The sequence below is a fragment of the Musca autumnalis genome, unplaced genomic scaffold, assembly GCF_047663935.1.
Source record: "Musca autumnalis isolate F117 unplaced genomic scaffold, ASM4766393v1 scaffold_4, whole genome shotgun sequence".
NCBI lineage: Eukaryota > Metazoa > Arthropoda > Insecta > Diptera > Muscidae > Musca > Musca autumnalis.
In genome coordinates, this window is record NW_027411977.1 from 232,794,404 (window position 1) to 232,816,501 (window position 22,098).

Genomic DNA, 22,098 nt, shown 5'->3' on the forward strand with positions numbered 1-22,098 from the left:
TCGTATTTGGTCCACATCACCTGCATTAATCCGTTTTAGCGGCTTGGTGTCAATGGAAAATATTTTCTACATCAAATTTTACTATAGGTCACCGAACAAACGAAACCGGTAGCTCTAATATATATCTAGAAAATATTTGCACAAATATTGTTTATTAACTATTCAGTCATATTTGAGGTTATTTTTGTAGCATTTCCGTATTTGGCCTATATCACCCGCATTACTTCGTTTTAGTGGGTTGGTGTCAATGGGAAATATTTTCTGCATCAAATTTCACTACAGGTCACCGAACTCACGAAACCTGTAGCTCTACTATATATCAAGAAAATGTTAGCACAATTATTGTTTATTAACATTTTAGTCATATTTTAGGTTATTTTGGTAGCATTTCCGTATTTAGCCTATATCACCTGCTTTAATTCGTTCAAGCGGGTTGCGGACAACGGGAAATATTTTCTACATGAAATTTCACTATAGGTCACCAAACAAACAAAACCTGTAGCTCTACTATATATCAAGAAAATATTAGCACAAATATTGTTTATTAACTATTCAGTCATATTTGAGGTTATTTTTGTAGCATTTCCGTATTTGGCCTATATCACCTGCATTAATCCGTTCAAGCGGGTTGGTGTCAATGGAAAACATTTTCCATATAAAATTTCACTATAGGCCACCGGACAAACGAAATCTCTAGCTCTACTATATATCAAGAAAATATAAGCACAAAATTTGTTTATTAACTTTTCAGTCATATTTGAAGTTATTTTTGCAGAATTTCCGTATTTGGCCTATATCACCTGCATTGGTTCGTTCTAGCGGCTTGGTGTCAATGGAAAATATTTTCTACATCAAATTTCACTACAGGTCACCGCCCACACGAAACCTGTAGCTCTACTATATATCAAGAAAATATTAGCAATAATATTGTTTATTAACTTTTCAGTCATATTTGAGGTTATTTTTGTAGCATTTCCGTATTTGGCCTATATCGCCTGCAATAATTCGTTCAAGCGGGTTGGTGTCAATGGAAAACATTTTCCATATAAAATTTTACTATAGGTCTCCGAACAAACAAAACCTGTAGCTCTACTATATATCAAGAAAATATAAGCACAAATATTGTTTATTTACTTTTCAGGGACTTTTGAGGTTATTTTTGTAGAATTTTACAATTTTGTTTATATCACCTGCATTACTTCGTTTTAGCGGGTTGCTTTCAACGGGAAATATTTTCTACATCAAATTTTACTATAGGTCACCGAACAATCGAAACCTGTAGCTCTACTATATATCAAGAAAATATTAGCAAACATATTGTTTATCAACTATTCAGGCATATTTGAGGTTATTTTTGTAGCATTTCCAATCTGTGTCAATCTCAACCACAATACTTCATTTTAGCCAAACTTTACTGGTTATGTCAAACAATCGAAACCTGAAAATATACTTTATATTAACAAACTATTAATAACAAAATTGCGAGTTGCATTTTCTGGCTTACCTTGAAGTTATTTCGAATTTTCGCAAAAATCTCCCAAAAATACTCATTTAAGAGGTTTGGTGTCAATGGAGAAAATATTCTGCACCAAATTTCACTAGGGGATGTAAAAAAATCGAACCCTGTAAACATACTTTATATTAAGAAAATATTGATAACAAAATTGCTGATTAGATTTTTTGGCTTACCTTGAAGTTATTTCAAATTTTTGCAAATATCTCCCAAAAAATCCGCATTTTAGAGGGTTGGTGTCTATGGAAAAAATCATCTACACCAAATATCAATTTGGGCCTCCAACCAAAGAAATTGGTAGATTTATTACATATCAAGAAAAAATTTAATTTTTAGGGTATTTTTTGATGCTCTTCCAATTTTTGTCAATCTCAACCACAATGCACCATCCTAGAGGCTTGGTGTCAATGGAACATTTTTTCTACGCCAAATTTTACTAAGGGTTGCCTAACAATCGATACCTGTAAATATACTTTATATTGAGAAAATATTGATAACGAAACTGCTAATTACATTTTATGGCTTACCTTGAAGACATTTCCAATTTTTTGCAAATATCTCCCATAAAACCTCAGTTTAGAGGGTTGTTGTCAATGGCAAAAATCTTCTACACCAAATTTCACAGTGGGTTAACGACCAGCAGAAGTCTGTAAAACTGTTGTATATCAAGAAAATATTAGTTTCAATAATGATTTTTTTAATTTTCAAAGATACTTTTGAGCCATCTTGAATTTCTGCCAATATCTTCCCTGAAATCTGAATTTAGCTCCCTGGGTTCAAAGGAAGAAATTTTCTACGGCAAATTTTACTAGGGGTCTCCGAACAAATGAAATTTGTTGCTCTCCTGCATACTAAGAAAAAGTGTAGTAACAATGTTGCCTATTGAATTTGCACTCTTTTTTATATAATTCCAATTTTTGCCATTCTCACCACACAATGTAATATTACTGAGGAGTGATGGCAATCACAAATATCTTCTACGTTAAATTTCATTAAAAGTTGGTAAACGAATGAAACCTGTAAATACACTATGCGACAAGAAAATGTTAATAAACAAATAATTTATGCAATTTTTAAGGTTATGTTCACTATTTTCAATTTTTTGCCACTGGGGATTGATATCAATGGAAGAAATCTTCTACAGGGAATTTTATTAAGGGTCTCCGAACAATAGAAATCTGTAAATATAGTACGCATCAAGAAAAATTATTGTAACAATACTGTTCATTGTGGTTTAATTGTTGGGACATTTTCAATTTGTTATCAATTTTCAAATAAATCTTTATTAGGGTAACCCTAGTACTACCACAAAAAATGCAACAATCTGGCAGCATCATAGCAGTGTTGCATGCATCAGTAGTTTTAAGTTATATCTCTCTCTACTCATTGTCAGTACACAGTCAGTCAGTTACTTTGCAACCACCAATTAATAGACATCTCATCTGTACATATTTCGTCATATTTCATTGTTCTTCATAATTAATACTTTATTTCAACTCATAAAACAACTTAAAGTTTTATTCAATAAATGAATTGATTGTTATGTTTAAACATCGTCTTTCATTCAATCGACCACCTCCGTAAGAACATAACAATTTGGCGACGAGGATTTTGGAACAAATATGTATCATTCTCGCTAACAATTTGGCGACGAGGATTGTGAATTGAAAACAGCACTCAGTAACAAAAGGAATTTCACAATTTCATCAGAACTTTCAACAAGGCTGCGTAATAACATCAAGACATCGCACACAATAAAAGTTGTGGCAGGAAGATTTTCAAGGAAAACATCAAAACGCACAGGCGCAAGTTCATCAGGAATATTCTAACAAGAATTTTCAAGAAATCTTCAGCGATCAACACTCACACAAACAACAGTTTGCATTCTCACACATACAGAAATTTTTTTCAGCTCAACACACACACCATAGCAACGTGGGAAATTTCATCATTTTTGCAGCGCACACATACAGACATACGACGGCAGCGTCTCTAACAAAATTGTAACGGCTGAAAACACAGACACTAGAAAAATCTAGACATGTCGGAACAAGCGAATATTGTAAAATTACTTGCACAGCAGCAAGAGCAAATAGCAAAGCAGCAGGAACAATTTGCGCAACAACAGGAATTACTAAATAAACTCACACAAATCATCGCTGGACAACAAGGTGCAAACGCAGTTTCATCATCAGTTCCAGGTGGAGAATCATCAGTGGCAAAAGCCCACCTCATGGAATCTTTAGCTAATTCCATGACGGATTTTCACTATGAGCCTGACAGTGGTTTATTATTTGAATCGTGGTACAATCGTTTCAAACACATCTTCGAAAGGGAAGCAAGTGCACTGGACGATGCAGACAAAGTAGGACTTTTGTGGAGAAAAATGTCCAATCACATTCATGAACGATTCAAGAATTTCGTGTTACCAAAACAACCTCAAGAACTTTCATTGGCAGACACAATCAAGCATCTCACAAGACTATTTGGCCGAACAGAAACACAAGTAAGTTTACGTTATAAGTGTCTCCAAATCACAAAGATGGAAAATGAAGATTTTAAAGAATACGCTAGTCGTGTCAATCTTCAGTGTGAACTTTTTAAACTGGATGACTTAACTACAGACCAGTTCAAGTGTTTAATTTTCATACTTGGTCTTAAATCATCACAAGACAGTGACATCAGAATCCGTTTATTAAGGCATCTTAATGAAAGTAAGGAAGTAGTCAACTTAGAAAAGCTTGTTGATGAAACACAAAGCATTTTGGATTTGAAAAGTGACACAGCACTAATTGAGGGAAGCCAAAAACAGTGCAACAAAATTGGTAAGCCTCAACAAAAACAAAAGATACCAAAAACAGCATGTTGGTATTGTGGAGATATGCATTATGCAAAACATTGCCCCTACTCCAAGCACAAGTGTACCAAGTGTCAACAGATTGGTCACAAAGAAGGATTTTGCAACAGCATGCACAGGCAGAGCAAATCAAAACACAACAACGACAAACATCAACAAAGCAAAACCAATCATGATCAAAACTCAGAACAGAACAATGTGAGTCATCAGAATTTTAACACCAACAAAACAAAATTCAGCACAAAAACAGTATCTACAACAGATCCAGTCAAAATCAAGCAGGCAAGAAAATATGCTACAGTGAGTATTAATTCAAAGCAAGTGAAACTACAGTTGGACACGGCATCAGACATTACCATAATTTCTAAATCAACGTGGAAAAGAATCGGAAAGCCGGATGCATTTGAAACCACAGACACCGCCGAAGATGCAGGTGGCAATAAACTCACATTTTTTGCAAAACTTTTTCCAATAGAAGTGTCAGTTGCAGGAAAATCAAAAATTGTGGATTGTTACATTTCAAATTTGGAATCATTAAATGTCCTAGGCATAGATTGGATTGAGAAATTTAATCTATGGGATATTCCAATAGCGAAATGGTGTCATCAGATCAAGTTCACAGGAACTAAGTCATTTAACAATGTTTATCAAGTACTCAATGCTCACTTTCATCCCAGCCCAAATAGGCAAGTCAAAACAGCACTCAAAAAAAGGGAAGAGGAAGGAGCGACCGTAAAAGCATCTTCAAGAAGAAAAACTCACAACGTATTCAACGTTCATAAAAATCGATGTTCATCAGTCATGGCCAGAAATCAGAAAAAGGAAAGTCAGTATAATTTCAAACACGGAAGTCGCATCAAGGTACATGCAGATCAACTTCAAACAAAAACAGGCGATACTTCTGCTTCATCAAACAAATTATCACCTTTGGACATATTACTTCGAGAATTCAACATTAAATTGCCGTATACAGATTCTACAGCATATCAACCTGAATCATCCGCAGAAGACAACCAGTTGAAGTAATATCCAGAACCCAGGTTCAAACTTAAAAGGGGAGATATTAGGGTAACCCTAGTACTACCACAAAAAATGCAACAATCTGGCAGCATCATAGCAGTGTTGCATGCATCAGTAGTTTTAAGTTATATCTCTCTCTACTCATTGTCAGTACACAGTCAGTCAGTTACTTTGCAACCACCAATTAATAGACATCTCATCTGTACATATTTCGTCATATTTCATTGTTCTTCATAATTAATACTTTATTTCAACTCATAAAACAACTTAAAGTTTTATTCAATAAATGAATTGATTGTTATGTTTAAACATCGTCTTTCATTCAATCGACCACCTCCGTAAGAACATAACAATCTTATTTTAGAGAGTTGGAGTCAATGGGGAAAATCTTCTACACAAAATTTCACTATGGGTCACCAACCAAATAACATCTGTAGATATACAAAATAAAAATTATATATATGTAACAATATTGAATATTTTAAAAAGCTTCTTTTAATTTTTTTTTTTTTTATATTTTGTTGTTGTTGAATTTCAACGGTATTATTTTGAATAAATATCTCTACATATAACTTTCTTTTACATTCACAAACGTGGGAATAAAAGTACATAACATTTTGTGTACAAAAAAATATTGGAAAGTAAATATATTAGATAAAAAAATACAAAAGTAAAAAACAAAAAAATCAAATCATGTATTTTTCAAATTAAAGCGTAACTAAAGTTCTAAATTACATTTTAAATATTAAACAAAAGCATTAAATAAAATCATATTATACTACAATATTTATAGAAAAAATCTATGTATAAAAACACATATTAATATTAAAAATTTAATATATATTTAAATAAACAAAATAACAAATGAAATATATGACCAATCAAAATACATATATCAAATGAAATATAAATTGGTTTAATAATATTTATTTTAAAAATTATATAAAACTGTATATTTAAATCAACGTGTGTGTATATATAACAAATTTAGAATGTTCCAAATATGATAAAAAAGCAACAAGCAATGTTTAGGATTTAAGTACATTTTTGTTAAAACAAATATTTGAAAAAACTTATTTTTAAGATTTAAAAATTATCTTTTTTATGTTAACCAGAAAAATATATAAAAATATCGTTTTTTTTTTGGGAAACTTGTCATTGATATATTGACAAAATAAAAATATAGGAATATTTTTTTTTTTTGGGAAAATTTGTCATTGAAATATTAATTTTTAAAATATGTACTTGAGATTATACATAACCTACAACATACATTATATATAAAAAATAAATATATATTTATATAAACGAAAATTGAAAATAAAGGGAAAAAATATATTGAACTATAGACAAAAATCGCATAAAAATGTGTTTTATTTATACGGGAAGTGGAGAGGATTTAAGCCATGCTTACAGGGGCTCTTTATAAAAAGGACTCAAAATTAAAAAAAAATTTATTTTTTCCCTGCCAACGTTAAGTGAGTGTTTTATTAATTGTTGGTGAATGAAAATGAAGTATTGTTGGTGAGTGAAAATGGTGAGATTGGCAAAAAGTATAAATACCTTAAAAATATTCCCGAAAATTTTATAATCGATATTGTTAATTATATTTCTTTGATAAGTACTGCATCTATAGCTATTGGTTGGTCGGTGACCCATAATGGAATTTGCTGCAAAAGATTTTTCCAATGACACCAAACCGCTAAAATGATGTATTGTTGGTCAGATTTGCAAAAAGTGTAAATACCTAAAAAAAATTATTGAACATATTATAATCAATATTTTTAATGATATTTCCTAGGCAGGTACTACATCTACAGTTTTCGGTTGCTAGGTGACCCATTATATAATTTGGTGTAGATGATTTGTTCCATTGACACCAAACAGCTAAAATGAAGTATTGTTGGTCAGATTGGCAAAAAGTGTAAATACCTTAAAAATATTTTTGATATTTTCTTGATAAGTACTTTATCTACAGTGTACAAGATTTTTTCCATTGAGTCCAACCCGCTAAAATGAAGTACTGTTGGTGAAATTGGCAAAAAGTGGCAATACCTTAAAAATATTCGTGAACATTTTATAATTATTAATCTTATATTTCCTTCAAAAGTACTTTAACTACAGCTTTCGGTTGTTCGCTGACCCATAATGGAATATTGTGTAGAAGATTTTTTCCATTGACACCAAACCGCTAAATTGAGAAATTATGGGAAAAATTGGTCAAAACTATTAATGCCTCAAAATATTCCTGAAAATTTAATAAATAATATGGTTATAGATATTTCATTGGTATATACTTTACTTACTACTTTCGGTGGCTCTGTGACCTATAGTGTAATTTGATGTAGAAAATTTTGTCCATTCACACCAAACCGCTTAAGTGAGGAATTATGGGAGAAATTGTCAAAAATTGGAAATGCCTGAAAAATATTCATTAAAATTTATTACGCAATATATTTATCGATATTTTCTTGATATAGACCATATCTACAGCTTTAGATGTCTCGGTGACCTTTAGTGAAATTCGATGAAGAAATTGTTTTTCTTTGACACCAAACCTCTAAAACGAAGAAAGGTAGGTGATATAAGCAAAATTTTGAAATGCTACAAAATTAACCTCAAATATGACTGAAAAGTTAATAAACAATATTTGTGCTAATATTTTCTTGATATATAAGTAGAGTGACAGTTTTCGTTTGTTCGGAGACCTATAGTGTAATTTGATGTAGAAAATATTTCCCATTGACACCAAGCCGCTAAAACCAAGTAATGCGGGTGATATATGCCAAATACGGAAATGCAAAAAAATATTACTGAAAAGTTAATAAACAATATAATTGCTAATATTTTCTTGATATGTTGTAGAGCTACAGGTTTCGTTTGTTCGGTGACCTATAGTGAAATTTGATGTAGAAAATATTTCCCATTGACACTAACCTACTAAAACGAAGTAATGCGGGTAATATAAACAAAATTTGAAAATTCTACAAAAATAACCTCAAAAGCCCCTGAAAAGTAAATAAACAATATAATTGCTAATATTTTCTTGATATATAGTAGAGCTACAGGTTTCGTTTGTTCGGTGACCTATAGTGAAATTTGATGTAGAAAATCTTTTCCATTGACACCAACCCGCTAAAACGAAGTAATGCAGGTGATATTGGCCAAATACGGAAACGCTACAAAAATAACCTCAAATATGACTGAAAAGTTAATAAACAATATTTGTGCTGGAACAAATTGAATACTCTTCCACCTGACGGAAAAAATTTGAAATTTTTTTTTAAATTGTAAGTTTTTTCTAAGTAGCCGGCCTTCGGCCGGGGATTTAAGACTTTCTCCTATGGACAGGAGCCAATTTAGGAATATTTTCTTGATATATAGTAGAGCTACAGGTTTCGTTTGTTCGGTGACCTATAGTGAAATTTGATGTAGAAAATCTTTTCCATTGACACCAACCCGCTAAAACGAAGTAATGCGGGTAATATAAACAAATTTGAAAATTCTACAAATATAACCTCAAATATGACTGAAAAGTTAATAAATAATATAATTGCTAATATTTTCTTTACATATAGTAGAGCTACAGTTTTCGTTTGTTCGGTGACCTATAGTGAAATTTGATGTAGAAAATATTTCCCATTGACACCAACCCGCTAAAACGAAGTAATGCAGGTGATATTGGCCAAATACGGAAACGCTACAAAAATAACCTCAAATATGACTGAAAAGTTAATAAACAATATTTGTGCTAATATTTTCTTGATATGTTGTAGAGCTACAGGTTTCGTTTCTTCAGTGACCCGTAGTGAAATTTAGTGTAGCACATTGTTCCCATTGACACCAACCCGCTAAAACGAAGTAATGCGGGCGATATAAACAAAATTGGAAAATTCTAAAAAAATAACCTTAAAAGTCCCTAAAAAGTAAATAAACAATATTTGTGCTTATATTTTCTTGATATATAGTAGAGCTGCAGGTTTTGTTCGTTCGGCGACTTATAGTGAAATTTGATGTAGAAAATATTTCCCATTGACACCAACTCGCTAAAACGAAGTAATACGGGTGATATAGGCAAAATTTGAAAATGCTACAAAAATAACCTCAAATATAACTGAAAAGCTAATAATCAATATTTGTGCTGATATTTTTTGATATATATAGTACAGGTACAGGCTTCGTTTGTTCGGTAACTTATAGTCAAATTTTATACAGAAAATGTTTTCCATTGACACCAAACCGCTAGAATGATGACTTATTATAAAGATTGGCCAAAACTATAAATGCCTCAAAAATGTTCCTGAAAATTCAATAAGCAATATATTTATTTATATTTCCTTAATATATTCTATATATACAGCTTTCGGTTGCTCAGCGACCCATAACGAAATTTGGTGTAGAAGTTTTTCTCCATTGACACCAAACCTCTACAGTGAGGTCTTATAGGAGAAATGGTAAATATTGGAAATACCTCAAAAATATTCCTGAAAATTTAATAAACGGTATTGTTATTCATAATATGGTATTTTATATATGTACCTACAAACTTCGCTTCCTCGATAACCTGTAGTTAAATTATGTGTAGAAGAATTTTTCCATCGACACCAACCCATTTATATGAAGCATTCCATATAAAATCGCCATCACCTGGAAATTGAATTTTTAATAACCTTCTTTGATTCTATTTAAAATTCATTTTTAATGGGGTCATTTAAATTCCTTTAAAAATCCTCTTGGAGGCTCCTTTAAAAATTCCTTTATAATCTCTGTCTAAAGACAATTTAACAAGCCTTCCACACTCCATTGAGAAACTCACATTAGAAGGTGATTCGGGGTTTTTTATAAAAAGCTACAAAGCATTTATTAATTATATTTTGAATATATATGTAAATATTTGTAATTTTGTTGTTGTTCGTTATTTTAAATAGTTGTCGGTCGTATTTTCGTATATTTCGTGTGTTGGTTTGTTTCTTAAAGCTATACATAGAAATCTTAAAATGTGTTTTTTTGAAAAAGTAAACGAATAAGCACAGCTAACAAAGTTTAAATATGGTTTTTGTCAAAGAATTCCATTCTTTTTTTTATAATAAGAGGGATAATCATTAATAATAATATTTAAAATATTTATTATTTATTCAGAATATAAATGTCGTTTTTGTTGTTGCTCGTGTGTTGTGTGATGTTTGTATTTAAGTGTATTTTGTAAAGTCACGATTTGTATTTTGTTTATTTAATGCCTCGGCAGAACGATCATCTATGTCGGCATTGGCTGTGGAGGCACCACCCTGGACTTGATTTTCGATGAGCTACAGAAAGAAAGTTTTTTTTTCATTATATATTCAATGTATTAAAGAGGGATTTAATACTTACCTTAGTTCTCAAACGTTTAATGCTACGCAACCGTTCCAACCAATTGGAAGCATAGGGATTTTTCTTTTGTAAACTTTGATAGACATTGGAGGCCAACTGCAAAGAAATTAAATTCATATTAACATAATTGAAACTACTTCCTCTCTTTGCTTACTTACATTAGCATGCAATGCCAATTGCCTTGCCAACAGTGGGGCACTTTTATCGGAAACAATTTTCGGTACTGGATGATAAACAAATGTGGCAATCTCTGGCCGCACCTTTACATAAATTCGATTGGTATTTAATTCCAAGGGTTCCACAATGACACAGGCATAATTAAATTGACCCTGAGGAAGAAAAAAATACAATAAATAATTAATAGAAATTAAGAAGAAATTTCATTAGATCTCTTACCGAAATCGTATTGAGATTATATTCTTCACCACTTTCGTTGTATATGATATTCACATAATCATTGCCAATGTGCTTCTTCTTTTCATTACAATTGGGATCACTTTGCAACTTGGTGGGCATAAGGGTGGCCACATGGAAAGTAACCTGAAAAAAGAAAAATTACAAAAAATTAAAAATAATTTAACAAATTTAAGAATATAAATCTAGAAAGAAGTTTTAGAGACTTCGTTTGTCCAGTGACTCCTTTTAAAATTTGGTGTAGAAGATTTTTTCCATTGACACCAACCTGGTAAAACGAATTAATGCGGGTAAAAGTAGACAAAATTGTAAAAGCCTCATAAATAACCTCAAATTTTCTAAAAAGTATATTTATGCTGATATTATCTCGATATATAGTGCAGTTACCAGTTTCGTTTGTTTGGTGATTTATAGTGAAATTTTATATAGAAAATGCTTTCCATTGACATCAATCTGCTAAAACGAAGTAATGCAGGTGATATAGGCCAAATACGGAAATGCTACAAAAATAACCTGAAATATGACTGAAAAGTTAATAAACAATATTTGTGCTAATATTTTCTTGATATGTAGTAGAGCTACAGGTTTCGTTTGTTCGGTGACCTATAGTGAAATTTGATGTAGAAAATATTTCCCATTTACACCAACTCGCTAAAACGAAGTAATGCAGGTGATATAGGCGAAATTTGGAATTTGTACAAAAATAACCTTAAATTTCCCTGAAAAGTAAATAGACAATACTTGTGCTGACATTTTCTTGATATATAATAGAGCTACAGGTTTCATTTGTTCAGTGACTCACAGTGAAACTTTATATAGAAAATGTTTTCTATTGACACCAACCCACTACAACGAAGTAATGCGGCTGAGATGAGCAACAATTGGAAAAACATAAAAAATAACCTGAAATATAAGTAACAAGTTAAAAAGCTATATTTGTGTTGATATTTCCTTGATACATAATAAAGCTAACGGTTTCATTTGTTCGGTGATTTATAGTGAAATTTTATGTAGAAAATGCTTTCCATTGACACCAACCGCTAAAACGAAGTAATGCGGGTGATATTGACAAAATTCGGAAATTCTACAAAAATAACCTCAAATATGCCTGAAAAGTTAATAAACAATATTTGTGCTAATATTTTCTTGATATGTAGTAGAGCTACACGTTTCGTTTGTTCGGTGACCTATAGTGAAATTTGATGTAGAAAATATTTCCAATTGACACCAACCCGCTAAAACGAAGTAATGCAAGTGATATGGGTAAAATTTGTAAATTCTACAAAAATAACCTCAAATGTGACTGACAAGTTAATAAACAATATTTGTACTAATATTTTCTTGATATGTAGCAGAGCTACAGGTTTCGTTTGTTCGGTGACCTATAGTGAAATTTGATGTAGAAAATATTTCCCATTGACACCAAACTGCTAAAACGAAGTAATGCAGGTGATATAGGCCAAATACGGAAATGCTACAAAAATAACCTCAAACATAACTGGGAAGTTAATAAACAAAATTTTTTACTGATATTTTCTTGATATATAGTAGATTTACAGGTATCGTTTGGTCGGTGACTTATAGTGAAATTAAGTATTGAAAAAGTTTTCCTTTGACACCAATCACCTAAAACAACGTGCTGTGGGTAATATTGGCAAATTTGGAAAGGACTCATATATAACCTTACAAATCTAATAGCAAATATTTTAACTAATATTTTCTCTATATATTGGATATATACCGATTTCTATTGTTCAGTGACTTATAGTGAAATTTTGTGTAGAAAATGTTTCCCTTTGACATCAACCTTCTAAAATGCGAATTTGTGGGTTAGATTGCTAAAAACTGAACATGACCCATACATAACCCCAATAATTCAATTGCCAATAGCCAGTGGGAAAAATGACATATTACGAAAAATCTAAAATGGGAACAGCATTGAGACTTGGTGCAAATTTGTAACCATTATATGTAAAAATAACTTCGGTATAAGATATTTATCTAAATGTTACATAGGGCAACCCACTGACTAACTTAGAAGCACTTTAAATAAATTCCTCAAGTCCATGAAGACGCCTGTTTGTTCTATAGAAAAAATCCTCAATTCCCTGTGGACTACTTTTTGCCTACAGAAAAAATCCAAGGGTACCTTCTTCTATAAAAAAAATTCTCAATTCCCTATGGACTACTTTTTGTCTATAGAAAAATTCCTAATGTCCTTGAGGACTACTTTTTTCTGTAGAAAAAAATCCTCAGGTCCCAAAGGACTACTTTTTTCTAAAGAAAAAATTCCTCGGGTCCCAGAGGACTACTTTTTCTAATGAAAAAAATCCTCTGGTCTCTGAGGACTACATTTTTCTATAGAAAAAAAATTCCTAAAGTCCCTGGAAACTATTTTTTTTCTATAGAAAAAAAATTTCAGTTCCCTGAGGACTACTTTTTTCTATAGAAAAAATCCTCAGTTCCCTGAGGACTTCTTTTTTACAGAAAAATATCCTCAGTTCCCCGAGGACAAAATTTTTCTATAGAAAAAATCCTCAGGTCCCTGACTACTACTTTTTTCTGTTGCAAAAAATTCCTCAGGTCCTTGATAACCAATTTTTCCTATAGAATAAAATTCCTCAGTTCTTTGAGTTCTATAGAAAAAAATCCTCAGGTTCCTGAGGACTACTTTTTTCTTTAGAAAAAAATCCTCGGGTTCCTGAGGACTCTTTTTCTTAAGAAAAAATTCCTCAGGTCTCTGAGGACTACCTTTTTCTATAGAAAAATTTTCTCAAGTCACTGGAAACTACTTTTTTCTATAAATTTCTCAGTTCCCTGAGGACTACTTTTTTATGTAGAAAAAAAATCGTCAGGACCATGAGGACTACTTTTTAATATAAAAAAATCCTCAGGTCCCTGAGGACTACTTTTTCTAAAAAAAAATCCTCCGCACTCCGAGAACCACATTTTTCTATAAAAAAATTCCTTAAGTCCCTGGAAACTTCTCTTTTTCTATAGAAAAAATTTTCCAGTTCCCTGAGGACTACTTTTTTTCTATAGAAAAAAATCCTCCGGTCCCTGACGACTACTTCTTTCTATAGAAAAAATTCCTCGGAATCGTGAGGACTACTTTTTTCTATAGAAAAAATTCCTCAGGTCCCTGATGACCACTTTTTTCTATAGAATAAAATTCCTCAGTTCTCTGAGGATAACATTTTTCTATAGAAAAAAATCCTTAGGTACCTGAGGACTACAAGTCACTGGAAAGTACTTTTTTATATAGAAACAATTTCTGAGTTCCCTGAGGATTACTTTTTTTCTATAGAAAAAAATTCCTCAGGTCTCTGAGGACTACTTTTTTAATCAGTTCCCTGAGGACTACTTTTTAATAGAAAAATCCTCAGGTCCCTGACGACTACTTTTTTCTACAGAAAAAATCCTCGGGTTCGTGAGGACCACTTTTTTCTATAGAAAAAATCCTCAGGTCCATGAGGACTAATTTTTAATATAAAAAAATCCTCAGCTCCCGGAGCACTACTTTTCTACAGAAAAAATCCTCAGGTCCCTGATAACTACTTTTTTTTCTATAGAAAACAATTTTCAGTTCCCTGCGGACTAGTTTTTTCTATAGAAAAACTTTCTTTAGGTCCTAGGACAACCTTTAGGAGGACTACTTTTTTCTATAGAAAAATTACTACTACTTTTTGCTAAAAAAAAATTAGTCAGGTTACTGAGGACAATTTTTATTATAGAAATAAATTCCTCAGGTCTCTGGGATCACCTTTTCTATAGGAAAAAAATTCTTAGATTTCTATAGACTAATATTGCCCTAATATTTGTATCACTCACCTGTACAATATCATCCTTCCAGACATATGTGAACTTTCCATCGGCACCACACGTATCCAATGTAATGAACAGATTATTTTGTGCAGCCTCTTTCAAACTAACCAGAGTGCCAAGACCTCGCAAAAACTCCACATAACGTGTACTGCCATGAGAATTCCTCAATATCTCCACAACATTGTTACACTGACCCTGACCCACATAGAGGACACCAATTTTATGCGTTTCAAATGGTGGAGCCAAATCGAGCAAGCTTACAGCACTCATTTGCTCTGGAGGTACCTTAATCGGAGTATCGGTAACCTGCACATGACCCGTATGATAGAGTTGCATAAATATAAAACTGGGATTGATGCAAAGTTTCGTATTCAATTGCGGCTTGTTGTTGCCAAAACGTGAGAAGCTGCTAGTGGTGGGTCGTGTTTTACCATTGTTTACCTCGCGAACAACAGATATGGTTTTGGACCGACCACGCATTTCACCATTGTTGTAATCATTGGCGGATCCAGAACCTCCGGTTGCCGAGGAAGCCATATTGACATTGTTACCACCACTACTGGACTTGGCCAGACCTTGATGTGATCCAAATGAAGTGGATTTTACCGCCGGAGCATGACTCTTCTCCATGCGTGGAGAATGTTGGGGAGCTGGTGATAGGGGAGGTTTATTGACCACTTTTTCATCGGAAGCCCCACCGCCTGTAGACTTCAAGGAAGTCGAAGAAGCGGATTGCTGCACGGGAATTTGTCCACTGGAACCCTTTTGACTAACATCATCTGCCGACAATTGTTTGGGTGGCAAGGTACCAGCTTCTGGTGCCTTTAAAGTGCCATCGTTGTTATTACTTGCCACATTTTGAGGTGGTGTGGATCCGGCAATCTCTTCCGGTATAGCCTCGCAGCTCACCTTGCTATACTGCACGGTTTTCTTTTTCTGTTGCTGTAGTTGTTGTAAATGTTGTTGCTGGCTGGGATCTGTGTTGGTGGTATCTGCCACCACACCACCGGATTCCTGGCCCAGTGGAGCTGGTTTGTTGGCCAAAAAGGTATTACGCCAGCTAGAACTCATTTCAGGGCTTGAATTGACACGTCTCACAGGTTTTCGGGCACGCATTTGTCCTCCATCTATGTTCATGTACTCCTCGTCCGCCTCACCATCACTAACACTGCCACAAAGGGCCTCTTTACCCCGCTTTCCAGCCGTTTTCTTGGGAATATCAATGGCAGCGGTACCAGCGGAGCCCACTGCCACAGCAGATGAAGATATCTCCTCCTGTCTCAAAAGAGGCCTGGTCTTAGAAGTGGATCTTGTGCGATTTTCTTCTTCATTTTTGTTTTCCTGTTTTGCCACCACCTCTACTGGAATGGGAGTGGGGGTTCTCTCCTTCGAATCATTGGAAATATTCAAATCCGTAAGGGTTTCATTTTGCATAAAGTCCGGCCCGAAAACCCCACCTTGAGCTGTGGGTAGAAATAGTGAAACCATACTACTGAAGGGTACCTCATAACCAAAACACTCATTCGATATGGGATTTTGGATGCGGGTAATCCATGAAATATTCCCAGTGGGGCGACGTATGAAAATCTCAGCCCATCCGGTACAAGAACGCACACATATCGGTGAGGCACAAACACTCGAGGAGGACAGGGAATTGCCCAGCAATGAAACACAACTACCACCAACACCCAAATCGGTACTACCAGCCTCTGGATTAGAGCCACGACGGGATAGAGCCTCCAACGAAGCTGTAGAACTATTGGAAGTTTGCCTCTGGGTGGTGTGTGAGGTGGAAGAGGATGATGATGTCAAATCGGTACTACCGGCCGATTCATTTCCACTGCTATGTTGCAGAGACACTTTGGTGTAGCGATGTTCATAGGTGGGTGCCGTTTGCGTTTGTTGGTTAATTTCTGGTGATATTGGAGTAGTTCCCGGATTGGTATCGGTACTGCTTTTGGGGCTGAGGGTATAGGCTTTGCCCAATTGCGAACATCTATCGCACAGGCCATTACGTGTAGGTGCCGAAGGACAGCCGGAGGTGGTAATTGTCACCAGGTTATGTCCCACCAACCATGTTTGCGAGTGTCCATCTTTCAGAAGGTGTTCCACGGCGGGAAGACTGGAAAGAAGGGAATAAAAGGGATCGGAAATTAAATGAAAAAAAGCCCACGCATAACCTACAAAAAATCTTAAAAAAAGTACATGTCTAACCTAAAAAAAATCATTAAAAAATTCGCGTCTACCCTAAAAAGTCCACGTCTAACATAAAAAAGTCCACGTCTAACCTAAAAAAGTCCACGTCTAACCTAAAAAATTAACGTCTAACCCAAAAAATCCACGTCTAACATAAAAAATCTTCGTCTAACCTAAAAAATCTTTAAAAAATCCACGTCTAACCTAAAAAATCTTTAAAAAATCCACGTCTAACCTAAAAAATCGTTAAAAAATCCACGTCTTATCCAAAAAATAGACGTCTCACCTAAAAATCTTAAAAAAATCCACATCTAACCTAAAACATCGTTAAAAAATCCACGTCTTATCTAAAAAAATAGATGTCTCACCTAAAAATCTTAAAAAAAATCCACATCTAACCTAAAAAATCTATAAAAATCCACTTTTAACCTAAAAAATCTTTAAAAAATTAACGTCTAACCTAAAAAAGTCCACGTCTAACCTAAAAAAGTCCACGTCTAACCTAAAAAATCTTTAAAAAATCCATGTCCAACCTAAAAAATCTTTAAAAAACCCACGTCTAACCTAAAAAATCTTTAAAAAATCCACGTCTAACCTAAAAAATCTTTAAAAAATCCACGTCTAACCTAAAAAATATTTAAAAAACCACGTCTAACCTAAAAAATCTTTAAAAAATCCACGTCTAACCTAAAAAATCTTTAAAAAATCCACGTCTAACCTAAAAAATCTTTAAAAAATCCACGTCTAACCTAAAAAATCTTTAAAAAATCCACGTCTAACCTAAAAAATCTTTAAAAAAATCCACGTCTAACCTAAAAAATCTTTTAAAAATCCACGTCTAACCTAAAAAATCTTCAAAAAATCCACGTCTAACCTAAAAAATCCACGTCTAAACTAAAAAATCTTTGAAAAATCCATGTCTAACCTAAAAAATCTTTAATAAATCCACGTCTAACCTAAAAAATCTTTAAAAAATCCACGTCTAACCTAAAAAATCTTTAAAAAATCCACGTCTAACCTAAAAAATATTTAAAAAATCCACGTCTAACCTAAAAAATCTTTAAAAAATCCACGTCTAACCTAAAAAATATTTAAAAAATCCACGTCTAACCTAAAAAATCTTCAAAAAATCCACGTCTAACCTAAAAAATCTTTAAAAAATCCACTTCTAACCTAAAAAATCTTTAAAAAATCCACGTCTAACCAAAAAAATATTTTAAAAATCCACGTCTAACCTAAAAAATCTTCAAAAAATCCACGTCTAACCTAAAAAGTCTTTAAAAAATCCACGTTTAACCTAAAAAATCTTTAAAAAATCCACGTCTAACCTAAAAAATCTTTAAAAAATCCACGTCTAACCTAAAAAATCTTTAAAAAATCCACGTCTAACCTAAAAAATCTTTAAAAAATCCACGTCTAACCTAAAAAATCTTTAAAAAATCCACGTCTAACCTAAAAAATCTTTAAAAAATCCACGTCTAACCTAAAAAAATCTTTAAAAAATCCACGTCTAACCTAAAAAATCTTTAAAAAATCCATGTCTAACCTAAAAAAAATTAAAAAATCCACGTCTAACCTAAAAAATCTTTAAAAATCCACGTCTAACCTAAAAAATCTTTAAAAAATCCACGTCTAACCTAAAACATCCACGTCTAACCTAAAAAATCCACGTCTAACCTAAAAAATCGTTAAAAAATTGACGTCTAACCTAAAAAATACTTTAAAAAATCCACGTCTAACCTAAAAAATCGTTAAAAAATCCACGTCTAACCTAAAAAATCTTTAAAAAATCCACGTCTAACCTAAAAAATCTTTAAAAAATCTAAGTCTAACCTAAAAAATCTTTAAAAAAAAATCCACGTCTAACCTAAAAAATCTTTAAAAAATCCACGTCTAACCAAAAAATCTTTAAAAAATCCACGTCTAACCTAAAAGATCTTTAAAAAATCCACGTCTAACCTAAAAAATCTTTAAAAAATCCACGTCTAACCTAAAAAATCTTTAAAAAATCCACGTATAACCTAAAAAATCTTTAAAAAATCCACGTCTAACGTAAAAATTTTTTAAAAAATCCACGTCTAACCTAAAAAATCCACGTCTAACCTAAAAAATCTTTAAAAAATCCACGTCTAACCTAAAAAATCTTTAAAAAATCCACGTCTAACCTAAAAAATCTATAAAAAATCCACGTCTAACCTAAAAAATCTTTAAAAAATCCACGTCTAACCTAAAAAATCTTTAAAAAATCCACATCTAGCATAAAACTCTTTAAAAGATCCACGTCTAACCTAAAAAGTCTTTAAAAAATCTACATCTAACCTAAAAAATCTTTAAAAAAATCCAACTTTAACCTAAAAAATCTTTAAAAAATATATATCCTGTTTTTGTTTATTGTCGACCTTTGATTTGTTATATTTCTTCTTGTGAGTTTTGTTCGGCTATAGGTCTTTTAATAAAACAACGAAACAATTGTTTTATTTTGATTATTTATTTCCAATATTTCGGCCGTCTTCGACGGTCATCATCAGGGATCTTTTTTTAGAAAAAACAAACATAAAACATTGGTTACATAAATGTTTTAACAAAAATACATAACAATAATATACTTTGGTATTATTAAGCAAATATCAGGTGTCAATCCTCCATCACTGTCGCTGTTCAACTGAAGCTTTTCTCAATTTTTGATGTTTCTGTATTACATTTCGGTAGATTTGTGCACAGTGTTCGGTATCTGTTTTGTAATTCATCCTTTTTTGGGTGGGGACATTAATTATGTGCAACATTTCCATCATATATCGGCGTTTGTAGTTATCCTCTTGAGTGAGTATTTTTACATCTTGTAAATTAGGCGTGTGACCTGTTGTAGAACAATGTGCCGCGAGCGCTGTCTTTTGTTCCAGCGGTTTATGTTTGGCTTTTTGGTCAGTTTTATGTGAACTAACTCTGGTTTTTAGTCTGTTTTTTGTGGTGCCAACATATAGTTTTTCGCATGGGTTGGACTTATTCCCATTGCATTTTATTTGATACACTACATTTGATTTATCGTCGTTTGGGATTTTTGATTTTGTACGACTGAAAAACTTGTTGTTAGTATTAGTGCTCTTTAGTGCGATTTGATATTGATCTTTATTGTATAAGTTGGAGCCTGAAAACCGTTCCGAAAACCCAGGAACATATGTGGATCTTTTATACGATTTTTCGCTTCGTTCTCTCTGTTCTGTGCTTTTGGTTTTCACTTGTTTTAATAAATCATTGATTGTGTGTTTTGGAAAATCGTTCATTTTAAGTATTTTTCGAATTTTCTCTTTATTTTTGGCATGGAACTTTCGATCACTAATGTTCAAGACACGGTTTATGAAGTTAGTTGCCGTGTTGATTTTAATTCTTCTTGGATGCTTCGAGTGAAAGTTGATTATTCTCCCAGAAGAAGTAGGTTTCTGGTACCAGTCTAAAAGTAGTCTATTGCCATGTCTATGTATCTCTGCATCGAGATATGACAATTTATTATGTGATTCACATTCCATTGTGAATTTAATTTGTTTGTTAAATTTATTCAGTGCAGTAAGTGTGTTTTCCACTTCATTTTTCTTAATAACACAAAAAATATCATCCACATATTTGGTTAATATTCTTGGAACTGCGTTTAATGTTTTTATTGTTTCGTCGAGGAGATGTTCCATAACAATATCTGCTACAATTGGTGAAATAGGTGACCCCATTGGCATCCCTTTTTGTTGTTCGTACACTTTGTCGTTGTATATAAAGTATCTCGAATCTTTGATACAAATCGTCAACATTTCAATAAATATGTTCATTGGGATCTTGGTGTGTTCCTTGATATGAGTCCATTTTTCTTTTATTATATTTATAGCTAAATTTACCGGTATACTTGGAAATAAAGATACTACATCAAAGGATATTAGTACTTCATCGTCATCAATGTACTGGTTGTAAATCTTTGCTTTAAATTCCACCGCATCTTTTACATTGTATATTGAATCCTTGGTAATGATTCTTAAAATATTGGACATATATTTGGAAAGTGCATATGTTGGAGAATTAATGCTGGAACATATAGGACGTAGGGGAGTATCCTCCTTGTGAATTTTTGGTAGCCCATATATTCTGGGTGCTACCGATGTTTTGTTTATTAACCTTCTTTTTTCTGATTCATTGATTAAGTCTAAATCAAACAGCTTCATAATTAATTTGTTACTTTTCTCCTGTAACACATTCGTTGGGTCTTTTTGTAATCGTCTGTATGTGCACATGTCCATTAGCATTTTATTCATTTTTAAGTCATACTCAGACTTTGACATAGCTACAGTTTTCCCACCTTTATCTGCATTTAAAATTAGTATGTTCTTGTTTTCTTTCAAAAATTGTGTGGTTTGGCTAGCTGTGTCTAAGATAAATCGATCTCTTTTTCCCAGTTTTGAGTTTCTCATGTGATCGTTTATGAGAGTAACGAAATCTATCCTAGCATTTTCTTGTTGTTCTTTGTCTTGTAACGTCTGAATGCAGTCTTCTCCCTCTGCTATTACGTTAAACAAGGGAAAAGTTGTCGTTGTTGTCGGGAGAGAGAATTTTGGCCCTAGAGACAATAACCATTCTACATTGGTTGGTATGTCTGTTTCTGTTTTGTTTATGAGTGGTTCATAAACAAAACAGAAACAGACATACCAACCAATGTAGAATGGTTATTGTCTCTAGGGCCAAAATTCTCTCTCCCGACAACAACGACAACTTTTCCCTTGTTTAACGTAATAGCAGAGGGAGAAGACTGCATTCAGACGTTACAAGACAAAGAACAACAAGAAAATGCTAGGATAGATTTCGTTACTCTCATAAACGATCACATGAGAAACTCAAAACTGGGAAAAAGAGATCGATTTATCTTAGA

General features: G+C 32.8%; 1 protein-coding gene across 1 annotated transcript in view; it reads right to left on the minus strand.

The window, feature by feature from the left end:
* Window positions 1-10,221: 10,221 nt before the first annotated feature.
* Window positions 10,222-22,098, minus strand: part of gig (TSC complex subunit tuberin) — a 52,579-nt gene continuing 40,702 nt past the window's right edge. The window contains exons 12-16 of the mRNA XM_073983335.1: window positions 15,006-17,121; window positions 11,157-11,300; window positions 10,919-11,089; window positions 10,761-10,856; window positions 10,222-10,696 (exon numbers count right to left, since the gene is read on the minus strand). Of these exons, the coding sequence (XP_073839436.1) occupies window positions 10,580-10,696; window positions 10,761-10,856; window positions 10,919-11,089; window positions 11,157-11,300; window positions 15,006-17,121 (2,644 nt within the window). The 3' untranslated portion in view covers window positions 10,222-10,579. The remainder of the gene's footprint in view (window positions 10,697-10,760; window positions 10,857-10,918; window positions 11,090-11,156; window positions 11,301-15,005; window positions 17,122-22,098) is intronic.